Below are 23,734 nucleotides of genomic sequence, written 5' to 3' on the forward strand. Positions count from 1 at the left end.
GGGGGCGGGGTGGGGGGGCCGCTTACACGAATTTCCAAGTGGTAGACCTGCCTCTGCGCTCTGCCCAATGAGATCCGTCAGGGGAGGCACCCGGCTCACTTTTCCACATCACTTCACAGTTACATTTGGCAGGCAGGCGGGCTCGCACGCCGAAGAGCTCAGCCCAGAATTAGTGGATTTTATTTGGAATCTCCCTGCCTCCTCGAAGCTCCTCCGCCACCACCGGTTTGTGCATAGACGGTAGCGTCCATCCGCCAGCTGCACTTTGGGCTGCGGACACCCTGAGCCCAGCGCGCCTGCCCCGCGTCTCCGCACCAAGCTCCGCAGCTCCGAGAGGCATGAACGGAATCTGGAGGCGCCTGCCCAGTGCACCGGGACCGGTCAGCACTGGCCGCCCTGGAGAGCGGACCCCGATCCCCTCCAGCCATTTGTGAACCAGGAGGCTTGAAATTCACCAGCTCAGAGCCCCGTAAGAGTAAGTACTCCCCCACACTACGTATTCCTTCATACCCGAAGAACCAGAAGGGATTGCTTCTTTTAGGAATTCCCGTGTCCCTTCGGACACCTTGCGCACCTCCTTTCCCCCAGATGGTGGATGCGGGTTGCTAGCTCCCAACACCTACAGAGCTGCGTCTCCTTTCGCCTTACCCATGGCTGACAGGGACTCCTAAGGGTTTTGCCTGATGGTTTTTGCAAACTGCTCTGACAGCAGATCCTGAATATCAAGCTACAGGCTGTGCCCCTCCAGTTTTCCTGGCGGTCTCCCTCCTTGCGGTCTCCTGGCGATTTCGCCGCCTCCTGACACAGGCAGGCGCTGCTGCAGCCGCGCGCCTTCACTGCGGGGTCCGTGCGGTGAATGGGAAGCCCCCGCCGCCTGGCGTTGAGAGGTGCGAACCCGAGGGAAAGGAGGCTCAGGGGCTCCAGGGGCCCTCTCTCTCGTTTCCTGCACTTCCTCCTCTCCAAGGCGAGGGAGGGCGAACCCCGCAATGGGGCTGAGGGGCATGGCTCAGCTGTGAAAGCCCCAGCGCGAGGCTTTCCCACAAGTGGCTGCTCTAGCCTGGGGGGCGCGGTGCCAGCTGCAAACTTACCCGGCTCCCGGGCTCCGAAGCCGTTTTGTAGTTGTGTCCTAGACAAGACGCTGCCCCGCAACCAGGCAGGACCCCAGGAATCCCCCCACTAGCCTCCCAGCCGGCGATCTTGCACTCACAGAGGCGCCTGAGCAGGGGACTCCTCCATAGCTCCTCTCCTATGTCTCGAAGAGCCAGGAGCTGCGTTTTCTGTCATCTAGCGGCTCTTCCTCCGAGAACCCTTGGGGGGCGGGCCGCGCCCCTCGCAGGACTGGAGGAAGATAGGGTTTTTTCCTGGTTCTGACAGCGCGTAACAGGTTCATAAGGGATCTACTCCCGTTCTGCGTGCTCCAGCCAAGGCTGGGAAACAGTGAAAACGTGCCGCCGCCAACGCTGATGCCAACAGGTATCCACAATTTCCTCCGCATCTTCCCTCCCCAAGACCAAAGCCTTCCCCAATTCAAATTGGCAGAAGCCTCAAAGTTTCCTGGTCATTGACCCTCCCCGCAGGCACCGAGCCGCGGCATGTCAAGGACCAGTCGTTTGCCTCCGCGAGCGGAGATGGCAGCTGTTTGCTTGGGTTGCTAAATGTAAGAAATCAAACAACATTAATTGTTTATTGTTGCAAACGCACAACATTTGTCCGTAATGGAAAATCAGGCTGGCAGCTGCTCACTTCAGCTCCAATTAAAGGATAGAGCTTATAACGAGACGAGCAGGAGAGAGAAAAGGCCCTTTCAACTTTACCACCGTTTCCTGAAGATGCCACAAGAGTTTCCTCTTCAGGGGGCGAGATCCGACAATCCCTTAGCGCACCAGAGCTGCTAATCAGATCAGCCGGCTGTTTTCTGTCACTGGGCTTCAGGGTATTTGTGGGCTGGCAATGGGAAGGAGGGGACTCCGGAGAAGGTATGTGAGAGCTGTGCCCTCTCGCATCGGGCACCGTCGCCAAGCAGATAGAAAGGGGACTGGGGTTGGTTGGGGCCGTATTGAAGCGCCTGTCCTCCCTATAACAGAGCTGACAGCCATCTCAATGGTTAAAAATTCGCCTTGGGTTGTCACCTCCGATTTCATTATAGCAGCTTTTGAACTGGAAAACTATATGTGGGAAACAGATATTTATGTAAGATTTGAGAGTGGGATTTTCCATCCATTCAGCCTCGCCGCTGTACTTCACTGCATGCAAAATGAGCCCTGTCGTTCATGCTAAACACCACTGAAATCTCTTCCTGGCTAGCGCCTTTCATCAGTTGTGTCCAGTTTTACAGAGATTTCTTCTGGAGTGAGTGTGTGTGTGCAAGAGAGACAGAGACAGAGAAAGAGAGATATTCTTCTAGTGAAAGTACTGAAACCTCTGAAGGATGTTTTGTGAATGTTACATTTTTTTTTCCTTAAAAAGAGCTCTCCGTAATCATCATGTCCAGACATATTTTCCACTTCTCTGAGCTCTGAAAGAAATTCTAGGGCTCTCCCCTTATTAAATAATAATACCGATAATAATATTCTGTAATTCTGCTTTAGCAGATTTGAATCCCCTTGTCATAGAGTCATTTCATGCTAGAGCAGTTGCAGGATTTTAAATCATATTTGATATATATATGTATATATTTCCCCCCCTGGACTATGAAGAGGGTGAGGAGTTGAAGATAATTCCTCCTGAAAACAGTCTTTCCAGCAACCCAGGGTACTGCTTCATTCTGGACTGTTCAATAGCAGTTTGTCCTTAGTCTGTTCAGTATGCCACCCAAATGAGTGTCAGGGTATCTGCTGACTGTCATAAATAGGACAGATATTTTAGAGACACTGGCTAATGATCTCTGAAATTCGTGCTGTAATGCTGTCATTTAAACTTTTTCATCTTTCCTCCCTGCAAATTGGATCTTAGGTTTCTAATTATTATTACAATTAAAATCAATGCTTCTGCTTTGTAATTTGTAGTCTCCCCCAGCCCTCAAGACTCCAGATGGGTAAATCTCTGCATCCAGGACTCTGTAACATTTCTTGGCTGCATTTCTGGTGTCCGGATGCATATCTTGAGTTCTTATAGCTGTGTGAATGTGGATGAAGAACAAACAGATCGTTTTGGAGAAGCCCTCACTAGGAGCAGCTCCACTTACTTAGTAACTATACACATATAAACTATGAAGGCAAGGAAGTCTTTCACTTGGAAAATTACTCTTGAGTACTTTATAAAACTAGGCTCAAGACAGCATTCATCTAATACAACTTCTCAATTTAGTAGCGAAAGTGAGCACAGTTTAAGGTGTCACTGGTAGCCTGACCCATGTCAATAAACAAACAGGACAAACAAATACCACATAAAATCTGCTCACCAGGAGTAGACCACTTGAGGGCATTTGTAAAGACTGATCTGTGAATATTCTCATCAGGTAACATTTCCTGAAAATTATGCAGAGATTTAAGGTCTGATACTCCTTGTTAGCCCGAAGGATCAGATTGTTGGAGCAAAGCAAGGCAACTTCAAAGACTAAGAATATAATGATTGTACTCAAGAAATTGTACCTCTGGGCTTTGCTTTCCAGGTTCTTTTCCTTGTTTATTGGTGGGGAAAAGGAGCATGCACATACTAAAAGGGTTAGAGTTCACACTTCAATAACTGTTCAGAAAACCTTCTCAATATAAATAAATTAATGTTTTAAAGGAAAACAATCTTCATTTTTCTACTCAAGTTTCCGCACTTCACGGCTTTATCAACATTCTAATTTGAACAAGTTTTCCATGCAAAACCAAAAGCTTTCAATGGATAAATTGACACTCAATTTATATTTCCGTCAGAAAAGTTTTGTGTTTGACAAATCGATGAACAAGTAGAATCAGAGTACCCTTTCAATTATAGGTGCAATTTAAAGGTCCCAAGACTTTCTTATAAAGATATTGTGTTCAGCATTGCTGCTAATATTAGTTTCAATGATTTTATTATTTGTTTCAAAGTCATTCAGTGAATCAGAGAATAAAAATACAGTTTGCTTTTTGCAGTTTGCATTCAGTATTGTTGGCATTCAATAATGGGGCTAGATTTGCTTTTTAATTCAGAAGAAACTCCTGACTTGAGTATATCATACATCTCTTAGAGGATGTAGGCATTAACCAAAAAGGAGATTATTGTTGATATCTGTTATGTGTTACACACACATACGCACACACACACACATACACACAAACACACACCCAGCTTCTTGAAAATATGACCAGGTAACTAACTCTTTATTGGTTCAAATATGAGAATTTTGTGGTATTTCCTTTGCCATTTCATCTGCCTTTGATAACTTGACTGATTTGTGTATTGATTAGTCTTTAAGATATGTTATCTGTGGTGCTGGGAATTGCTCCCCAGAATCCCATAAGTGTACTGTTATGAAGATGAACAATTTTTGATGGTAAAAGGCCAGCATCTGATTTTCTGAGGCTTAATTAACCAAAGGGCTATTAGTCGTTCTCCTCTCATTCTCACAGAAAGTTGGGATGCTCAATCTATTTCTGCTGAATTGTTGGTTCCTGCCTCTGGAACCCGCTTCAGATGTAACCAAGAGAAGAAAATTAGTTGAACCTGGCAACTTCAAAAGGTCAGAAAAGAAATAAGTTCAAGGGCTGCCATTTAGCTGCTTCTCCCATATGTTGCTGCTAACTAAATCTCCATTGCCACTTCATGGTGCAGCAGTGAGGCCATATCCCAAGCTTTTATTTCCTGAGTTTTAAATGTCATGTGCTATTCCCTATCATAACATCACTCACCTTCTTTAAACATCTCTTTTTTAAAAAAGTTCTATTGGTAAATAGAAATATATAGAAATGATTTTCTATCTCTTTGGAAAGTATCACAAAACAATAATACCTGTATTGATAACCTTCAAGCCCTTTCCTTTCCTGCCACCCCCACCCCCACACCCCACTGTGCAAGACAACTGCAAATGCCAGGAGGATTTGGTCTAAGGCCAAGTATAGAATTAGTGCCTGGTAAATATTTATTTGATGAACTAAGAAATTAGGAAAGATGAGGCTACCCCTACCTTTGCTAGGCTATTTTCCATAAAGGGGAGGGAGGGAATGCAATCTTACCCAAAGTCCAATATTGGGATTAGGTACTACAATTTTCTCTACAGAAATTTCATAAATCCTCCTAAGTTTATTTTTAGACAGAGCTTTTCTCATATTTTAAAATCAATTTTACCCATGTTCCACAAAGCATATTTTTTCTCCCTTCACAATCATTTTTTTTAAACGATTGTGGAATATAAAAAAAAATGACATAATTCAGCTTTGTAAAAATGAGAATGCCTCCAAGACTAGACTGGCATCACAGAATGCTATTAAACTGTATGTGATGCAGAGTTATATTTTATTGGGTGAAATGGTCTAATTGTGTAAGCAGTATATGGGTAACTCAATGTCTGTACTTTTTCCTTGGTTAGTATGTGTGAAAAAATTGACCAACGAGGAAATTCCTTCCTCTGTATTTTCTTGGTTTCATCCTGCTTTCTCTTTCTCTCTTTGACATATTTTTGTGTGTTTAATAGAATAGTTCATGATAAACTCATATGAATTACAGTCTGGGTGTCTTTGAAGGCACACTCCTCTTTATTGATTCCATACTCCATACTCCTCTGTATTGATTTTAATCAGCAGGATACCTGGCCCTTACATTCACCCACAGGGGAAAAAAAATATGTCAGTAGAAGATGCTTCTGTGGATGTGTTTATTGGTATTTTAGGCATGTTGAAATATTTAAACATGTTGAATATGTTTAAGGATATTTTATTTAACATTCTTTTTAATCTTTTTATTTTAAAAATTATTTACTTAATTTTTGTGGTGCTGAGAATCAAACCCAGGGCCTCATGCATGCTAGGCAGGCACTCTACTATGGCATCACATCCTCAAACCTCCTTAATCTTTTTATGTACATCATTAAGTGAAAATGTTGTAGTATATTTATGTTCTGTTAGCATCGAGGACAATATTTTTGTGTCTCATTTCTGTCTAGATAGAATATGCATAGAATATGATTATTCAATCCCTGATGTGACACAAATGACACAGAGTAAAGTAGACGGGAGAGATGAGATAAGTACCATAAGGGAATGATATCCCTTTTTTATATGGACAATCTTATTTCCAAAATTTGATATAAAATTTACAAAGGCACATTCCACTCTTTATTTGTCTATTTGTCAAGCTGTTTGAGTTTGACAAATAGGATTTAACATTATGTCTAACTCTTACCATCTTCAGAATAGCAATGCTAAGAAAAATGAAACACAAATCATACTTATTTGATTAAAGCAGTAAAACTTACTTGCCTTTCAGTTTCGCTCAACCATAGTAACTTGTAGTAGTATATTTATCTTAGAATCTGTGTAACCAAGTTGCTTAATTTTGGTGCACTGTATATTCTGGAAATTAACCCAATGTTATTTTTGTCAAATGATTGCTACCAAATGCATGTCTGTTGACCTATCAACCATCTGAGTCCACAATTCATGTTAACAGTATCAGTGGGTGGTTTTAAGCTATATAGACTTTGAAACATGAAAGAACAACAGTAAGGTGCACTTGGAAGTGTGGTTGCTATCTAGCATAATCTAATTGATAGAATCTTGACTTCTTATACCTGGATACTTGGCTGCATTTCAATTTCAGTACAACTGGCTCTGTACCTCTGGTTATGTGATATGATTGCTTTTAACCATTTCCACACATTCTAAGTGAGAAAGGAAAGCCGCTAATTATTTTTAACTATCATCTGTGATGCTAAAGTTTCTTAAAACAAATAGAGTGTACTGAATGTTTTTGGAAGAAGACACCACCTGAACCCAATCTCTGTTAGCATCAATAAGAAAGGTCTGCTTCTACTAGTACATAGATATCACTTGTCTCATACTGGCCTTAGTTGGGTCTCTCCATTTGAACCATTCTCACAAGAAGGTAGATGATTGTGAAATGCAATGAAATTTTTCTTGTAGAAAAGTAGCAGGCCATGTTTTTAAATGACACATGGCATTCAATTAAATGACAAATCAATTAAATTTGATTGAAAGTGAGTAGCTTGGGCATGTAGAGGGAGTGCTTGCACTTTGCTCTCTCAGCAGAAAACAGTGATGGAAAGAAGAAAAATACCATTTCTTCTAAGGAAAAAGAAAAATGACTGGCTTTAGGGGCCTAATAAAACTATTTAAAGTCATTACATTAATTGTGTGTTAGCCTTGGATATGGAGAGATATTTATAAAATGCCATTTCATTTGTACCCATTTTTGTTGATGCCTTTTTTAAAAAAAATCAAAAGCTGGAAAATGTTATTTTATTTATTACATAGACGAGTGGAATTTTCACCTTGATGTACACAGCAAGAGATTGAAATAAAGCAATTTTTAAAAATTAGCCACTATTTTTTTCTAAGCACTTGCAATACTCAGTAAAATACCCATGATTGCAATATTGATGACAGTTTTGCATACCTTATTTAATTTCTTCCTCAAATTTCAAGGTATGTAGTATGAAACACAGAACATCAGTTTCCTTATCTAGTATCATTGTTTGATGAATTCACCCAGGCCATTTATTTGATGCACGATGGTTCTGTGATTCAAATTACTTCTATTTGATTTTAAAATCAGTGCCCTGAACAACTGTCTCATGGAACTTCCTACAGTATTATAAGGCTGAAAAGTAAGATCAGTTCTGATGGGTTACTGTGATTTAAAAGGCCAGCACAAAATGCTTTCACACATTAAGTCTTTGGATATTAAATGGTGAACATATGATTTAAAGGCAACCAAGGAAGGAAGATTCAACTTAGACATAAACGAATTTTCTGGTACCACTGTGTAATTAGCAATAGAAGTTAAGACATACACTTGGCTTTTTCAGGACAATCTCAATAAATTTATGTCTTAAGAGAGTTCAGAAGAATAGATTCATCTTTAATATCATAACTAAACTTATGAATCTAACAAAGTTTTAGAAGTAAAGTTCTGGTCCAGTAACAGTAGAGAATGACTCTTGTTTTCACTTTCTTGTTTTTGTCCCAAGTTTAGTTCCCCCCATTCTGGTATATCTGTAACAGATTCAAAAGTTCCTATCTGAAGAATCAATTTCTGACTCCATCTTGAGGAAGGAGGAGGAGGAGAAAACCTTTCTTTCTTTCTTTCTTTTTGCTAAGGTAACCAGCAACTATAAAACTTAAGACAAATTTTCAAGTAAAAAAGAGTAGCATGTCAATAACTCTATTTATATTTGGACACATGCAAATGTCATTTCTCTCTGATATCCAAAGCTTCCTTACCTGTTCAGCTTCAGTCACCCAGGGCTTGACTTGAATAGCACTGGGCCACACATTGAATCCCTTCCCCTATGTTCCTGAAATAACACCACTTCAAATTCAATGTGCATTTACCTGTTTGAAGCAGCCTGCTAATGGCTCTAAATTCAAGGTCAGAAACATTTTTAATAGAAATTCTCTGGTCTTGTGTGTCATTTGTGCTTCTATGAAATATTGTGGCCACTAAATCCAGTGATAATGAAAGCATAATTTCCTGTCAACCACAATAATCTTCTGGATTGAATCCCAAAGTACCTTTAAGAGCCTCTTTTTATTTTAAAGTTCACTCGTCAGTGTGTAACTTATCATTTGGAACTTCAATCCATGTTGTTTACAGAATTCATGGTGTAATATGCCTTTACATAATCATTTAACATATCTGAGAATTGACTAAGTTTACCTTAAAAAAGGGTTGGGGTCAACAGAGTGACAACCAGGCTGTAATTAGAACTGTATCTAACATATGAATATGAATGAAAAATCAGGTTACAAGTATTTTATCCAAGGGATTCGATCTTTTTTTGGAGGAATTCTAAAAACTCTTTTACGTGTAAAAATTCCAGAGGGTATAAAAATCTCCTCGCATCACTATGTGGGTGTAAATCAATGCTTTAGCATTATAATAAAGTGGGTTGCTTGGCCAGACATAGATATTGTGGTTGGAAAATGTAAAAATAAATTGATTTTTTTAACTCAGGCTTTACAACCTTGCTTAATTTCTTCTTCCTTGCAGAGAGTTAAGCAGTTGGTATATGCAGCTACTATTCGCAGTGGTTATTAATTCTGATAACAGTGACATAATGTTTGGTTGCATCTCCAGAATTCCTATAGAGCTATTCTCTGATCTTATAAAAGGACAATATTAATTCTGCTGGTGACAGAAGTTCAAGTATATAAATAGTATGGCTCTCGGTGTGACAGTAGAATCCTGCTTCTCTCCAAGTGGAAGATCCTTTGAAGGCTGAATCTCACTGCTTCAAGATTGCATGCATGTGCACGAGGACACACCAGTTAGCTGGGCCGTTTTCCCAGTATCACACATAAAATAAAAGGAGAGGGAATGGATAAAGCATCATGCCACCATACAAAATTCTATTCAACCTACTCCAGACTGGGAAGGTCAGGTGTGTGTGTTTAGTCCTGCATGCACAAGGATGGTTAAGTAGTGCACCATTGTGGCATTAAATGACACTGAAGAGGAAGTGGTTATCTTTTTACTCCATTGAATATTTCAGATAATATCAAGGAAGTGTGAGCTGGAAGATGGTCTTCTTTCAAATTCTTTGCTTCTCAAAGGGTGGTCCTCAAATCAGTACTGCAGGAGGGATTATTAGAAATACAATCCAGATGTGGCCTGAGATAGATTGGATCAGAATCTGTTTTTTACCAAGAAATCCATGTGATTTGTGTGCATAGTAATATTTGAGATGGCCCTACTAGGGGTGTGCTAGAATTACTTCTTTACTGGGTTTCTCGAAGTTGAAGGTCAAATTTTCATTAACAGCCAAAACAGGTTAGTGGTCACATTGTAAGTTTGAAATCGGCCTGAGTGGAAATCAGAAAACACTCCAAATCAGGGATTTGTTTTTTTCTTTTAGATAGTCCCTTGTTAAATGTTTACTAGTTTGCCTCTAACTATTGCTGATCTTTTTAACAAATAGAGAGATGACCTCAGGCTTTGATGGTACCCACATTAGTCAAAGTAAAACCTTATATAAAATGTGATCCTTCTTTTCTTCTGCTTGCTTATCTTCACAATGAAAATGATTAATAATAATACATATATCAGGATTATTTTGAAGATTAGATGCTTGTGTTCCTTCTTCATGTTTTAATATTATCAAGGCTCTTTCTAAATGTTCATTATTAATCTTATAATTTTACAGTTACATTCTATTATGACAAGTTACATTGACTTTCCAGTTTTAAATGAATATTTCAAAAACTAAGCCTGTTTCAATAAAGGGTAATATAAAAATACAGGTAGGTAATTTAAGAATTTGGCAACATTTAATGAGGCAGAATATGAGTGTTTCAGTGCTTAGAAGCTATATACAGGGATGAGTTTAAAAAAAAAAAATGACTGATGTGGATGAAAAAGAACTTCCACTGAACGGAGATAATTTTTCTCCAGATTTCTGTCAGTGACTGCAGGGCATTGGCAAAGTGACACCCACCATTCCTCTGAAAAAATGGAAAGTTGCACACCCTCTCTGTGGGTTGACATATACTTTTATTCCCCAAACACTTGGAGAAGTCAGACATGTCATTTTCACAAAGAATTGTCAAAGAAGAGTGTGCCTTTTTTTGGCATGGACTCTTGGGAGACCATGGCCATTATGGATTTGGTGGGTTAGGGAAAAAAGAGGAGTGTGTGATCTCTGGGTGAACTTGCAAGTAATGATTTAAAAACTGCCTCAGATACTTATCCATTCAGAGATCCTGGAGGTTTTGATGGACCTGTTCCTGTCCGTGGGTTGACTGAAATGTTCTTTCACATTGAGCCCCTCCTCAGTTGGCTAATTCCTTCTCAACATGGAGGAGACACCTCCTCCTGGAAGCCTTCTTTTCTACTGCCAAGATGAGTGGCATATCAGCACTCTGTATTCCTCTATCCCTCCCAAGACCACTTTTTTATTAATATGGCAATTATGTGTTTTTTATCTTTCCCAATTACGTTGTTTGCTCCTTGAGTATAGGAGCTCTGACCTGTTTGCTTTTCTATCCCCAGTGACTGACACATAATAAAATATGTATCATTAATTAAAATAATAAAAGAATGGGTTGTGTTAAGAGAGAATTTTGAAGTGACTTTCCCTAGGTTCAAATAATGGTTCTGTCCTTACGGAGATGTTCCTTAGGCAAGTCATTTAATGAATTCTCTGCCTTGGTTTTGAACACAACAACTCAGGGTATTGAAAGCTTTATTTAACTGTAAGATATGTTGGCAATGGATGATTTTTGTAGCTACACACATATCCCATTAGTCATATATTCATTCTAGCTTGTGAATCTCTGTCATTATATAAAATTGTTCCCAGGTTTATAATGACTTTTGCCTGATTCTGGCGAGTTTAGATAGGCCCTCTATCATGTATATCACCTTCTACCTGCATCTCACTTGGTAGTTTCCATAATAGAAGTATCTATTATGATTTGATGTTGGAATTAAGCTTTACCATAGCAGAATCATTAAGAACAAGATTCCCAAAGGTATTTGGCACAATTCAAAGGGTATATTCCTGCCGATCTATCCTCACTGCTTTACCAAGATTACCTCCTTTGGTCCTCAAAATAAACTGTTAGGTCCATATTATTAACAATGTTGTCATTCTTGCAGTTGTCATTAATTAAGCCCTGGTTGTACCCAGGTAAGTGTAAGGACTAGAATGTAAGCCCCAAACAGGCCTGTACTAGAGGTCACTTGCAGGACCCTCTGCTGCATCTATATAACTTGGGTCACTGGAGAACAACACATGTGGCTTTTGAGCCCTGAACTAGGCCTGCCATAGAAAGGGTATATTTGAAAAGAGAATAAGTCTCTTCCCTGGGAAGCAGGGAGGCAGAAACATGGACCAGAATGTATCTAACCATCTGCATAAAATGGACAAGCCCTTCCCTTTCCTGCCTCCCCTTGACACTTTGGGGAAGATTTTTGTGTAACTTTATGCCACTCCTGGGCCTTGCTTACTTTTATTGTATAAGTCACGTAGCTCTATTCTTTGCTTCTCTTTTTTTACTAAAGCCTCTGCAGGTCAGGGACCCTGTCCCCATGACTCTTATATTCTGACTGAGGATAATCACATGAATTACAGTTTGGTACAGTTTAGCTTCCCACCTTTTTGTTGTTTTTGTGTGTCTTAGTTCTGAACCACACCCGCTGCTGCCCTGTACGATAGGGATTATTTTTATGGCCATTCTGCATTTGAGAAAACTGAAGCTCAGGCAACTTTAACATCTTGTCCATTACTGCAGAGGTAGCAAGTTGGGTGAGCATGGATTCAATTCTGAGGCTCTCTGCTTCCAGAACAGACACTCTCTGCCATACCCCAATACTCCTTCAGCACGGCTCCCTACTGTCTTGCTGGGAGAGAGCTTGGCACCCCAAGGATATCCTGCAGATGCCTCTTCAGTAAATAAATGGTTTGGCAATTCAGAAAGGGACAGATATTTGGGGACTACTTCATTGGGACCAGTTCTGAAGCCTGCGGATCTGTGTTTTTACCCTGGGATCAAAGTGGGTCTTAAGGGAAGACTTGATTTCCCTGGGTGTGCTGCAGTATTAGGGAAAGAAGACGACATTGTTCTGGAGTGTTCTCTGAGTTGGTGCCCAAGGGAAAGCCGCTGTCTTCCACTTCCAAAACAACTGTTGCTTGCAGGGGCGCCCTGCACATTCATCAGGGTGGGGCCCTTTTGAGTCCTAGAAATCGAACTGAGGACAGACAGAGTGACAAGCAGGGGGACCCATCTGGCCATCTTGCTAGAGGGGACACTGCCTGTATTTACAAGCAGCATCAGTGTCTGCTCCTTTCATCTGGCTCCACTAAGCCACTCACCAGCCTACCCAGTGTTAAAGAGTTTTTTGCTTTCTCATTTGGAGCCAGAATAGAACCAGAGACGCAGAGGTGAAAGGTTCCCTACCCTATTATGAATTCCCTGAGCCAAACCATTCCCACAGGTGTCCTGAGGAATTATTTTCCCATTTAATCTAATTCCGTGAGGCTTCTCTCTGGAATCTGTAGTGAACATTTAGTTTTTCTTTAAAAATAATCTTTGTGAGAAGGAAGAAACAAATTTTGCTACACCAAAGGTAAGCAAAAAATGTATTTGACACCTCAGGTGATGGGGATTTCTTTATTTATTTTGCTCATCCCTTTCTGAATTTCTTCAACTGAAAATTTTATTTTTACTGTATTTCATTCCCAAAGGAATTTTTTTTTCATAATTCAAATCTCCCGTTCAACTGTACATTTACAACAGGAGCCCTGACACTGTCCTGATTATGGCATACAGGCTGGACATTACAGAATCCCTCTCTGGGAACATTCTAATTTTATTCCTTCATTATTAGCATCCTGTTAGAGAATTGTATTCTGTACCCTGAAATGGAAATAGTCCTGTCTGATGGAAATTGGTAGGGGAGACCATAAAAATTAGATAAATTCCTTTTCCCACTCCTATTCCTATTATTATTATTAATATTATTATTATTATTTAAATTTACTCATTAGATTTCGAGTTTCTTCACAGAGTTCAGCATACCCTGTCTTTTAACAAGGTTTTTCATGTTTTTTTTTTTTTTAAAGAAAATGGTCAGAGGCGATCTATTCTGCGTACACCCCCAACTTCATTACAAAGAAGAATCTAAGAAGAGAGAGAAGGGGGGACCAGACAGAGGGAAGGAAGGACAAAAGTTAAGAAGAAAGGGAGGGAGGGAAGGAGTGCAATAGGAAAGAAAGGAGGGAAAAGAGACTTAGGGCTTGAAGCAGTTTTTGATAAGTGACACACCTATGGAATGAATACTAAAATCTAAATGAAGCTTAAAAAATCAAAGGACTTATTAGTCTACTCATTCTAATTCTTCAGATCCTCTTCCTTCACTTCAAGAGTTTGGGAAGTGCCTATTATCACTCACTTAGGTGCTTCTGAAAAGCAGTGATTTGGTTTTAAAACCTGTTACAGGGGACCCTTATCTTTCTTCCTCCTTGTTTTTGCAGGAAATTTCAACGGAAAGGAAAGCCAATGGATTGTGGTCTTAGAAAAGCTGCTTAGATGATGTCTGTTTCCAGAGCTTTCAGCACGTGGCAGAGCTGTAAGTAAGCACTCGGCACTGCATGATGAATTGGATGGCTGCAGACCGGAGGCAAACAAAATAATTGTCTCATTTTCGTGGTGATTTGCTTAACTGGTGGGACCATGCCAGAACGGCTAGCGGAAATGCTCTTGGATCTCTGGACTCCATTAATAATTTTATGGATTGCTCTCCCCCCTTGCATTTACATGGCTCCAATGAATCAGTCTCACGTTTTAATGAGTGGATCCCCTTTGGAACTAAACAGGCTGAGTGAAGAACAGCGGATTTTGAACCGCTCCAAAAGAGGCTGGGTTTGGAATCAAATGTTTGTCCTGGAAGAGTTTTCTGGACCTGAACCGATTCTTGTTGGCCGGGTAAGCTTCGTTTTTTTTAAGATCCCGATTTCAGGGTCTGTTTGTGGTCTTTAGATGTTTAACATCAGACTCCCCACAGTTGCTGCCACACTTAGCTCTTAAATCCTTTAAGCCAGATGGTTGGTTAGTTAACCTGTTGGTTTCCTTAGGAATATGAATAATCCCATAGTAACCATATAAAAATGGTCTTCTTGGGACTCCCCATTCCTGCACACACACACTTCTTCCCCACCCTCAGAGAGAAAAAACCCAACACTTATGTAATGCATAAACAAATATGCATTCTTCCTCATGTATGTGAGAGTTGCCCATGCCAAACCTTGTCTTTAGTTTGTGGTACTTGGCTCTGTGCTTGGAAAAGGTATACATCTTTTGCTCAGTTTGAAATTCTACCACCTCAGTTGTTAAGATATTATTTCATTTTATTTTTAGACCATGTATCTACAATTGCAGATATATGTTTCTCCTTTTGTTTCATCATATTTTTTTTCAATCTTTAGAATGGTGAAAGTGAAGATTTTAATGTAAATGATTAACAGTACCTTGTTCTGTATTTGATGAAATTTGTAATAGGAAAGTAGCTCATTCATTGTAAAGTGGGATAAAAAGTGTATAATCAAAATTTTAGTTTAAAAGTGTGCGTGCGTGCATGTGTGTGTGTGTGTGTGTGTGTGTGAGAGAGAGAGAGAGAGAGAGAGAGAGAGAGAGGTGTTAGTTTACATATGTTTTGTTATTTTGGGCAAATTCTTTGTGTAGTCACAGTTTTCCAAAATCACGGTGGGTTACTGAGGACACTACAGGTTTAGCCTCAGAACCATCCCTAAGCTTCCATTAATTTTGATGCAACATTATCACCTTAGGTAGAATTCCAATTATGAGCCTGCTGCTGGCAGATTACTTAATAAGTTAGATTCAGAATTGAATCGTGCCAGTATTATTCATTTCTCAAAAGCAGTGATCTAAAAGAAAAATAGGAGGGGTATTAAATATTGATCTTCAAGACTTAATTCTTTGTGTTTCACTAGGAGCTTCTGATTGTATTACTGCTTCTACCTGTTGTCTTGAAAAGGCAGTTGGGTCTCTTTGAGCATTGTGTTTTCTCATTTCATGTGGTTCTAGTTAGAAGAAGAAAGCTTGGAAGAGGAGATAGCATAAATCACTCCACTGATCTTTATTAAGCTCTTCCTGTGTGCCAGTCACTCTGTTAGGTGCATGGGGCATATCCATAAAGCAATGATCTTTGTCTTCAAGGAACTTATATTCTGGCCAACATTGAGTGTTTTTTTGCATGTCAAATGGTACTATAAAACTACTTTGTTGGCATAAATCTATTGGATCCTAACAAGAGTTTCCCAGATATGTATATGTATGTATAGGTTTATCAGTGTGCATGAGTGTATATACACAAACACACGAACATATGAAAATATGCATATAAAACGGTTTTGTACTCCCATTCATATAAATTCAAAATATAAAATTCTGTGAAGGATTTTTTTTTTTATGTTCTTGATACAAACTCAGGTAGCAGAACTGACGTGAAGCTATTTATAGTCACAATGCATCCCGGTACTGTGACTGTTCATACATTTCACTGCAGAAATATTAATGTAGTTGATTACAGGGTGCGGCCCCAGACCTGCTGAGACTGTTACTTACTATATAGTTTATATACCTTGATATGTTTCTAAAGTGTGAAAAGTTCTGAATTCCAAAACACATATAGCCTCATGGATTTTAGATATGGGCTTCTTAACCAGTGTTATCTTTTTTTGTGTGGATGCAGAAACTGAGCCTTAGCTGAATTAATAAATCAAATCATGATCACAGAGTTAGCAAATGATCTACCTGGGTTTAAATCCTGTTGGAGACTCTCAAGGCCATAATTTCACCCACCATATCCTATTACATATTCATAATCAGGTACCTGGAGTCTAACCTATAATTTCTACTCAATAGTTACTGAATACAGATTGCAAAGTCCTGAAATTCTTACTTCTGGATGTGCACATTTCTTTAAACAGTTTTAATTCAAATCATTTCCATATCTTATGGAATTTTGGAAATATGTGCATATAAATATAATAGATCAATACTTCCTCTGTGCATTTCTTCTATTAGTTATCTCATTATGCAGGTGTATCACTCTGGTCCTGTATTGCATAATGTACATAACTGAACATACTGTGCTCAAGAGAGCATTCCATTTTTATCTGAATAGAAAAAGTAATTAAAGCAAGGTTTGTTTTGGGCTCAGAATCTGATGGCTGATTTCACCTCTGTTCCTTAAATTAAGTCATAGAGATAGAGCAAACGGCGAGGATTTTAGCATTTCTGTGTGACTTAGTAATTCTTGAGCTGTTCATGCTTCTCTGAATGACAGAAATGTTTTTAGTGAACCCTAGGATTTCAAAATAGTCAAAAAACTTCTGAGTCCTAATTCCAGACATTTTTATAAATTGGCCCTTCTGCCTGCACCCTACCATGGCCTATTCCCAAACCGTTGTTTAAGTAGAATTAAACTATTTTCTGAAAAGCTTTTCAGCAAACATATTTGCCCCAAAAGAAAATGTCTCCTGAATTAGGACAACTTTGCCTTTGAGGATCTTGGGTTGTAACAAAGCCAAAAATACATTTCAGGTGACTGCTTCAGATTATGTCAGGCTGAATGCGGGGATGATCCGTATCGGGGTGCCCACTGGTGCTTTTCAGTGTTTTATCTCTGTGCACACTCTTCCACATCCGACTGTTTAAACCACTTCACCACAGAGCTCCCCAGGAACGGGCTGAGAAGCATTAGTTACTTATGAGCATACCTGCTCTTTAAAAGGCCCTCCTGCATGTCACCGTAGTGGGAGCCTCAGACCTGGCAGGCTGAGTTCAAGCTCAAGGGCAAAACCAGCTTTTGAGTAATTGGCTCTTCTGAGCTACACATACACCCTTACAGCAACCATCTTCCTTTTTACATACCCGTAGATGCTGGATGCTGGGAAAGACTCTCAGCATTAGAGAGAGACGAGTCTCCAGAGGTTTGCATATTAATTTTATTGCTTTATGGGTGCTAACCCTGGGAAAGTTACTGAAGTAGTTCAAGGCTTATGCAATAAGATAAATACGAATATTTCAGAGTCAATAAAATACACGGTGATTGGCACACAGAAATTGTAGTCATAATATTATTCTTACTTTGTGTAAAAATGTGTGTGTGTGTGTGTGTGTATGGTTGCAGTAGAATGGTGGACAAACACACCGACTATTTCCTTATTGCCTCCTGTCAGCACAAGCCTCTGGGAGCCTAAAAATGGGCCCTTTCATTAGTCTGGGTGGAAGCAGTGTTTCAGTAGATCTTGAAAAATGCCTGGCATTCAGCCTAGTGGGGTGTGGTAGAGCTGAAACTGAGGTGCCCCAGTTAGAGGGAAGTTTTACGCAGATCACAGGTATAGTAAGGTGACTGAACATTCCCTTGGTCAGAGCAACATAACCCTCTATATATCCTGTTTAATTAGAATTAATTTGAAAGTCATCTTTTTAGTCTTTTCCTGTCCATTCTGCATAAAATACAATCGTCCTTCTTGCCATATTTCACAGCTTTTTTCCTATGTTGTATTTTTTTTCTACTTTCTAATGATCATTATCTAACCTACTCTATGTTTATGATTGGTCTCCTGTTAGAATTGCAAGTTCCACAAAGAAATTATATATTTACATCTGTTGTTCTACACTAAAAATTCCCAGAATCCTAGCATGCTAGTTGGATATCAGAAGTTGCTCAGTAAATAGTTTGCACAAAGTGCAAAGATGAAGAGTTATCCAACTCAATATTGGAGGAATTTGGAAAAGTCATATAAACCCAATCAGATTTGATATAAGTAACATTTTTCAATAAAGAGGTTAATACTTGGCTTTTATATTGCCTATTTTGTTGCTAGAGCAGCTGGGTAGTTTAAACAACCGTTTCCATATATTGACTTTTAACATCTTAGAGATAGTGAAGGTAGCAGAGTTCACTTGCTAAAGTAGCCCTCTCTCCAAGAGGCTGCAGGAGCAACTCTGTGGAGACCATGTCCCTTACCAGTGGCAAGCAGTAGCACGTTTGCTTCCAGCTCATCTTTAAACTTCTGCTTATACTTATGGCACAACCTGGATCAGAAATCCTTCTGAAAGATAAATACCAGCCAAGCAGACTCCGCTTCTGCCTCCAGTTCTCTGTGAAACAAGGTGGTGCACAGCCTGTTCACAAACACATAAATACTGAGTGTTCCAGGTTGCCACACACTCTGCCATTAACTTTCTCAGGAAATTCTGGTGGAGAAAGAAGTGGCTCAAGGGACACTTAACCTAAATAGGCTTATTTGTTCTAGTCTTAGAAAAGAGAAGGAGAATACCCACTGTGGTTTTTGATAAATCTTGCAACCAAGACAAAAAAAGAAAGAAAGAAAAATAAAAAGTATATCATCCTTATAATAAAATGTGCATTTACTTTTTCTGGTAGACAACTGGATGTCATCATAAGCCCTCCACTGTGGGTAAGGAGGGTAATTAATAGGGACATTACATAACTATTTATTGAGCATCTGCTATCTGCTAAGCCCAGTGAATATTTCACTGACAGTGGAGTCTTAGCACTAAGCAAACACAGATCTATGTCCTTTGTCGTGAAAAATGGGCTGCTTGCAGGAGACATAATCACATGAACAAACGTCACATTAAAACTCATGTAAGTTCTCTGAAGTGAAGGAATAGGGTTCTTTTGAAGCTTATACAGAGGAAGTTGACCAATTCTGTGGGGAGATGGAATCTTCCCTAAGGAAATGACTTGTGAGTTGAGACACATTAACCAGGTAAATCATGATGCAGGGATGAAAAGAGATAGCATTCCTGACATAGCATGCACAAGGCTATTTATAGATTTGGGAGGAGGTCAGGGTGACTGGATGTCTTAGTTCAAGCTGCTATAACAAGTTAACACAGACCGCATAGCTTATAAACGACAGACATTTATTTTTCTCACAGTGTTGGAGACTAGAAATCTGAGCTCAGGAAGTAGTGTGGTTTGGAAATCGAGTATCCCCCAAAGATTCTGTGTTCGTGAAAGAATTTTCAGAGGTGCAATATATTAGATTATGAGAGCTGTAATCTAATCAGCCCATCCTAGTTTGGTCAACTAGGTGGTAACTATAGACAGGTGGGATGTAGTTGGAGGAGGTGGGTCATTGGGGGTGTGCTCTGGAAGAGTTCCTCTTTCCTGTGCCCACTTCTGCTTTCTCTCTCTGCTTCCGGGCTGCCAAGAAGTGAGCAACACCCCTTCTCCAGGCCCTTTCTCCATAATGTGGTGCCTCATCTTGGGCCCAGAAGAATGAAGTTGTCCAATCATAGACTCTGAAATCATGAACTAAAACAAACTTTCCCTCCTCTAAGTTGTTCTTGTTGGATATTTTGATCGCAGAGATGCAAGGACAGGTTCTTCTGTGGGCCTTCTTCTGGGTTGCAGATTGCCATCTTCATGGTGCATATTGTCATGGCAGAAAGAGGACAAAGAGGTTCTCTGAGACCTTTTGTGTAAATGCATTGATTTCATTCATGAGGGCTTTACCCTCATGACCCAATCATTTCTAAAAGGCTCCAAGTAGTCATGCCATCACATTGGAGGGGAATATTTCAATGTGTGAATGTTTGGGAGAGGAGGGGTGAGCATAAACTTTCAGTCCATTACACTAAAATACAGAAAGTTGGGATTGGAGTCTTTGAGACAAGGTGGAAAATATAGGCATGGATCTCTGAGAGATGTGGCTTCTTTCTAACTCAACTGTACTTCAAAGTAGCTGGGAAAGGCCATCATTTATTGTCTCCAGGGTGCACTTTCCTTTCTTGTAATTGCATGGTAGATCAGGGTGTTATATATTTTAGATTCAAATATCTATGGAACCGGGATATAAATATTTGCAACATCTATCAATCTTTTAGTTGCATTGCGTTAGCTCTCATTCTGTGATCCCTGTGATCCTCTCTTCCTCATATTGCTTTATTTTGGGAAAAAAATGGTTTGCTCTCCAGGTGGTCAGAGTTATTCTCTCCTAAATCCTCTCTCTTACATAAACTCCTCTGCTCTCTTTCCTCCCTATTTCCCTCCTACCTGGGCTTCGGAGCTGTTCCTTATTTGGATGTAACTCTTTTGCTGGTGATGCCACATCTATTTATAATCCTCTTCCTCCAAGGCACTGACTCATTTTCTCTCTTTAAATTTGACCTTCTAACCTTCCCTCTTCTGTGTAACTTGGAAATTGTTTGGGTGGTGCTTAGTATGAAGGACACAGGATGTCAAATAATTACACCGTATTATAGTTTATGGTGTCAGCGACCAGTGAGAAAATTGTACTTGACATGCCATTATTTTTGCTGGCCGTTTGCATGTTAAGAGCACTAGCCTAACACAGCCACAGCCAAATTGTATCTTCAGGCTTGCGAGAACAATTCACTGTCAGTTCCATCAAGCTTCTGCCTACTCAGACAGAACCTGGTGTACCAATAATTTGGCCAAACTGCAAGTCAGCATTGTGTGTTTCAATCTGGCCAAACAAATGTTGTCTGCCTTTTATTCAGTGTCCTGACTTGGAAATAAAACAGTTGAAAAATTGTTTCATGCTAATATAAGTAAGGAGAATAATAGACATTGAAATCAGCAGCAACGATACCCTCCCCCGAGACATGGACATGCCTGGCCACCTGCATACATGTGCATGCAAAGCCCATTAGCTGAGTTTGTACAAGAGTAAACAACTCATCTTCTGGTCCTTATTCAACCCCTTTCTCTCACCCTGTGCACTTCATTCCCTGCAAGGGGCCAGGTGAAAGAGTACATCATTCATGTTCATCACTGTAGATATCCTGAAAAGCATATTCAATCAGACATGTTGAAGAAAGTATCTAGCATGTTCTATTAGTCCTTTGAGGGTAATCTCATTGAGCCAGGTACTTTTTGCACTAGAAGCAAAATGATAGCAGTCATATGCTTATGGTGAAAAGAGACAGATTAAATAATACAATTTTATGAGTATAGAGTAACAAGGTAGTCAGTATGAGGAAAAAATAGCAGAAAATTGATTCTCATCACAAGTGTAAAGCTAAAATTCATAAGGAAAGTTTGGGTAAACAAATACAAAGCACCTAAAAGTGATCTGTGGCATGTTCCCATGAAGTAATAAATTGAATTCTCATTAAAAGAAATTTTCATAAAAAAATGAGAATTATAACATGGTGCAAAATAAAAAATACCAGACACGACATAAATGCACTTAGAATATAATTATAATAATGTATATACTGGCACATATCTATTATGATACATGTGTGCACATGAAAAATATACATGTTCAAATGTTGATTATATATGTACTCAAACATTTATAAAAACCATAAAACTCATCACCTGGTTCACTGATATTCAACAGTTTTCACCATTCTCCTGTTACTTTTTCAATTGCTTCCTCCACCCCCCAAACATACACACATTCCCAAAACACACATATGTTGCTAATGCTCTTAAGTTAAAAAAAAAAATGTTAGAAAAGCTGTGAGTGGTGATATGTGCTTTTAATCCCAGTGTCCCAGTGGATTGGGAGGCTGAGGCAAGAGGATCTCAAATTCAAAGCCTCAGCAACTTAGTGAGATCCTGAGCAACTTAGCAAGACTCTGTCTCAAAAAAAATAAATAAATAAATAAATAAAGGCATAAAAATGTCTGGGGATGTGGCTTGATGATTAGGCATGCCTGGTTTCAATCCCTGGTATCAAAATAAATGTAAAAACAGAGGTATTTACATATATAACTCTATCCATCATATTTGATATAAATATTTCCCCTGTTGAGTATATAAGATCATAAAAACCCAAATATGTAAGAATATCTAATGCATAAATGACATCCTAGTATCTGTTTTGAAAACAAAATGAAGAATTAATCTCTTACATTTGTTCAGATTAATAACTACTACAAAACAATAAAGGGGCACTTGCAATGAAATATATATGTGGTGAAATTTTCAATTTTTTGCAAAATAATTTTCTGCATTTTGTTTTCTGTGATATGCTTTTATTATAGAACATAATAAAATGAGGGGAAATAAATGATAATGTTATATTGCTCAATTTTCTTAAAAATCAATGCCATCCATTCATAGGAGCTTCTTGGAAACCATTATATCCTGTGAAGCTCATTTGGTAAATAGAATCTCATTTTAAGTAAAGCTATACCTGTGTGAAACCATTGGTGGGCCAATCTCATCAATTAATGGATTAAAGTGCTAAGCATATTTATTCATTTTTATGCAACTTCGAAGACAGAACAGTCAGTCTTGGCTGCACTGCTAAATGCATGCTAAATAACTCCCATTACATGCAGACCAACTATTAGCCAGACAGGAACATTTTATATGTGGTCTCGAAGTGGGAAACTACTCTATAAGTCTTCAGATAATATAGTCAGTTTTCATGCTATTTGTAATCTTTCAAAACAAAAGCATAACCTAGAAAAGTTATTTAGGGAATTAGGCAGTTTTAAAAAGGTAAAAGGTGATCACATTTACAGTGTTTCACTTTGCCTGGCTACCCCTGTTTATGTATTTCGGTAAAGTATATCTGCACGTATTTCTATTATATTTAACATATATTCACCCCCCAATATACAGATTGGCATAATTTGTTCATGCATGTTTCTGTGCATAAATCTTTAAATATTTTGCAATATAAATGGCAGCCTTATCAACACTCAAAGATCTGAATATTCATTTAAGATGTGGGCATGTTCGCTGATAAGCACTGGCTCTCTCTCTTTCTCCTCAGATTTAAGAATCCTTTTAGATCTTATAACCTGGAACAGAAATATGATATATGACATTCTTACTACTCAAAAGAATGTATGTAGGCCAACAGCAGTGGCAATAATGGGAGCTAGTTAGAAATGGAGAATCTCATTCAACGCGGGTATATCCTGACTTACTTAGAAGCTGCCTTTCAACAATAGCCCCAGGTAATTTTTGTACACATAAAAATATTAAAGTCATGTATTTAAATATTTTAATATATATTACACACACCAGTAAAGTTTTTAGGAAATTAATTGATAAATAATCAACCCCAGAATGGATTGAATATGCCCCCACCCCC

The 23,734-nt window shown here is 39.2% G+C and overlaps 1 protein-coding gene across 6 annotated transcripts in view; it reads left to right on the forward strand.

Annotated features, from left to right (window-relative positions):
- Positions 1 to 26: 26 nt before the first annotated feature.
- The window catches only part of Cdh8 (cadherin 8), a 356,401-nt gene continuing 332,693 nt past the window's right edge, over positions 27 to 23,734 (forward strand). For 2 of the 6 annotated variants that reach the window (XM_015488797.2, XM_048792059.1), the window contains exons 1-2: positions 28 to 475; positions 14,123 to 14,573. In XM_015488797.2, coding sequence (XP_015344283.1) covers positions 14,322 to 14,573 — 252 coding nt within the window. In that variant the 5' untranslated portion in view covers positions 28 to 475; positions 14,123 to 14,321. Of the gene's footprint in view, positions 476 to 1,612; positions 1,977 to 14,122; positions 14,574 to 23,734 lie in introns of those variants that run through there. The other 4 variants (XM_015488796.2, XM_048792057.1, XM_048792060.1 and 1 more) reach the window with 4 other exon arrangements.

The sequence above is a fragment of the Marmota marmota genome, unplaced genomic scaffold (genome assembly GCF_001458135.2).
Source record: "Marmota marmota marmota unplaced genomic scaffold, marMar, whole genome shotgun sequence".
Taxonomy (NCBI): domain Eukaryota; kingdom Metazoa; phylum Chordata; class Mammalia; order Rodentia; family Sciuridae; genus Marmota; species Marmota marmota.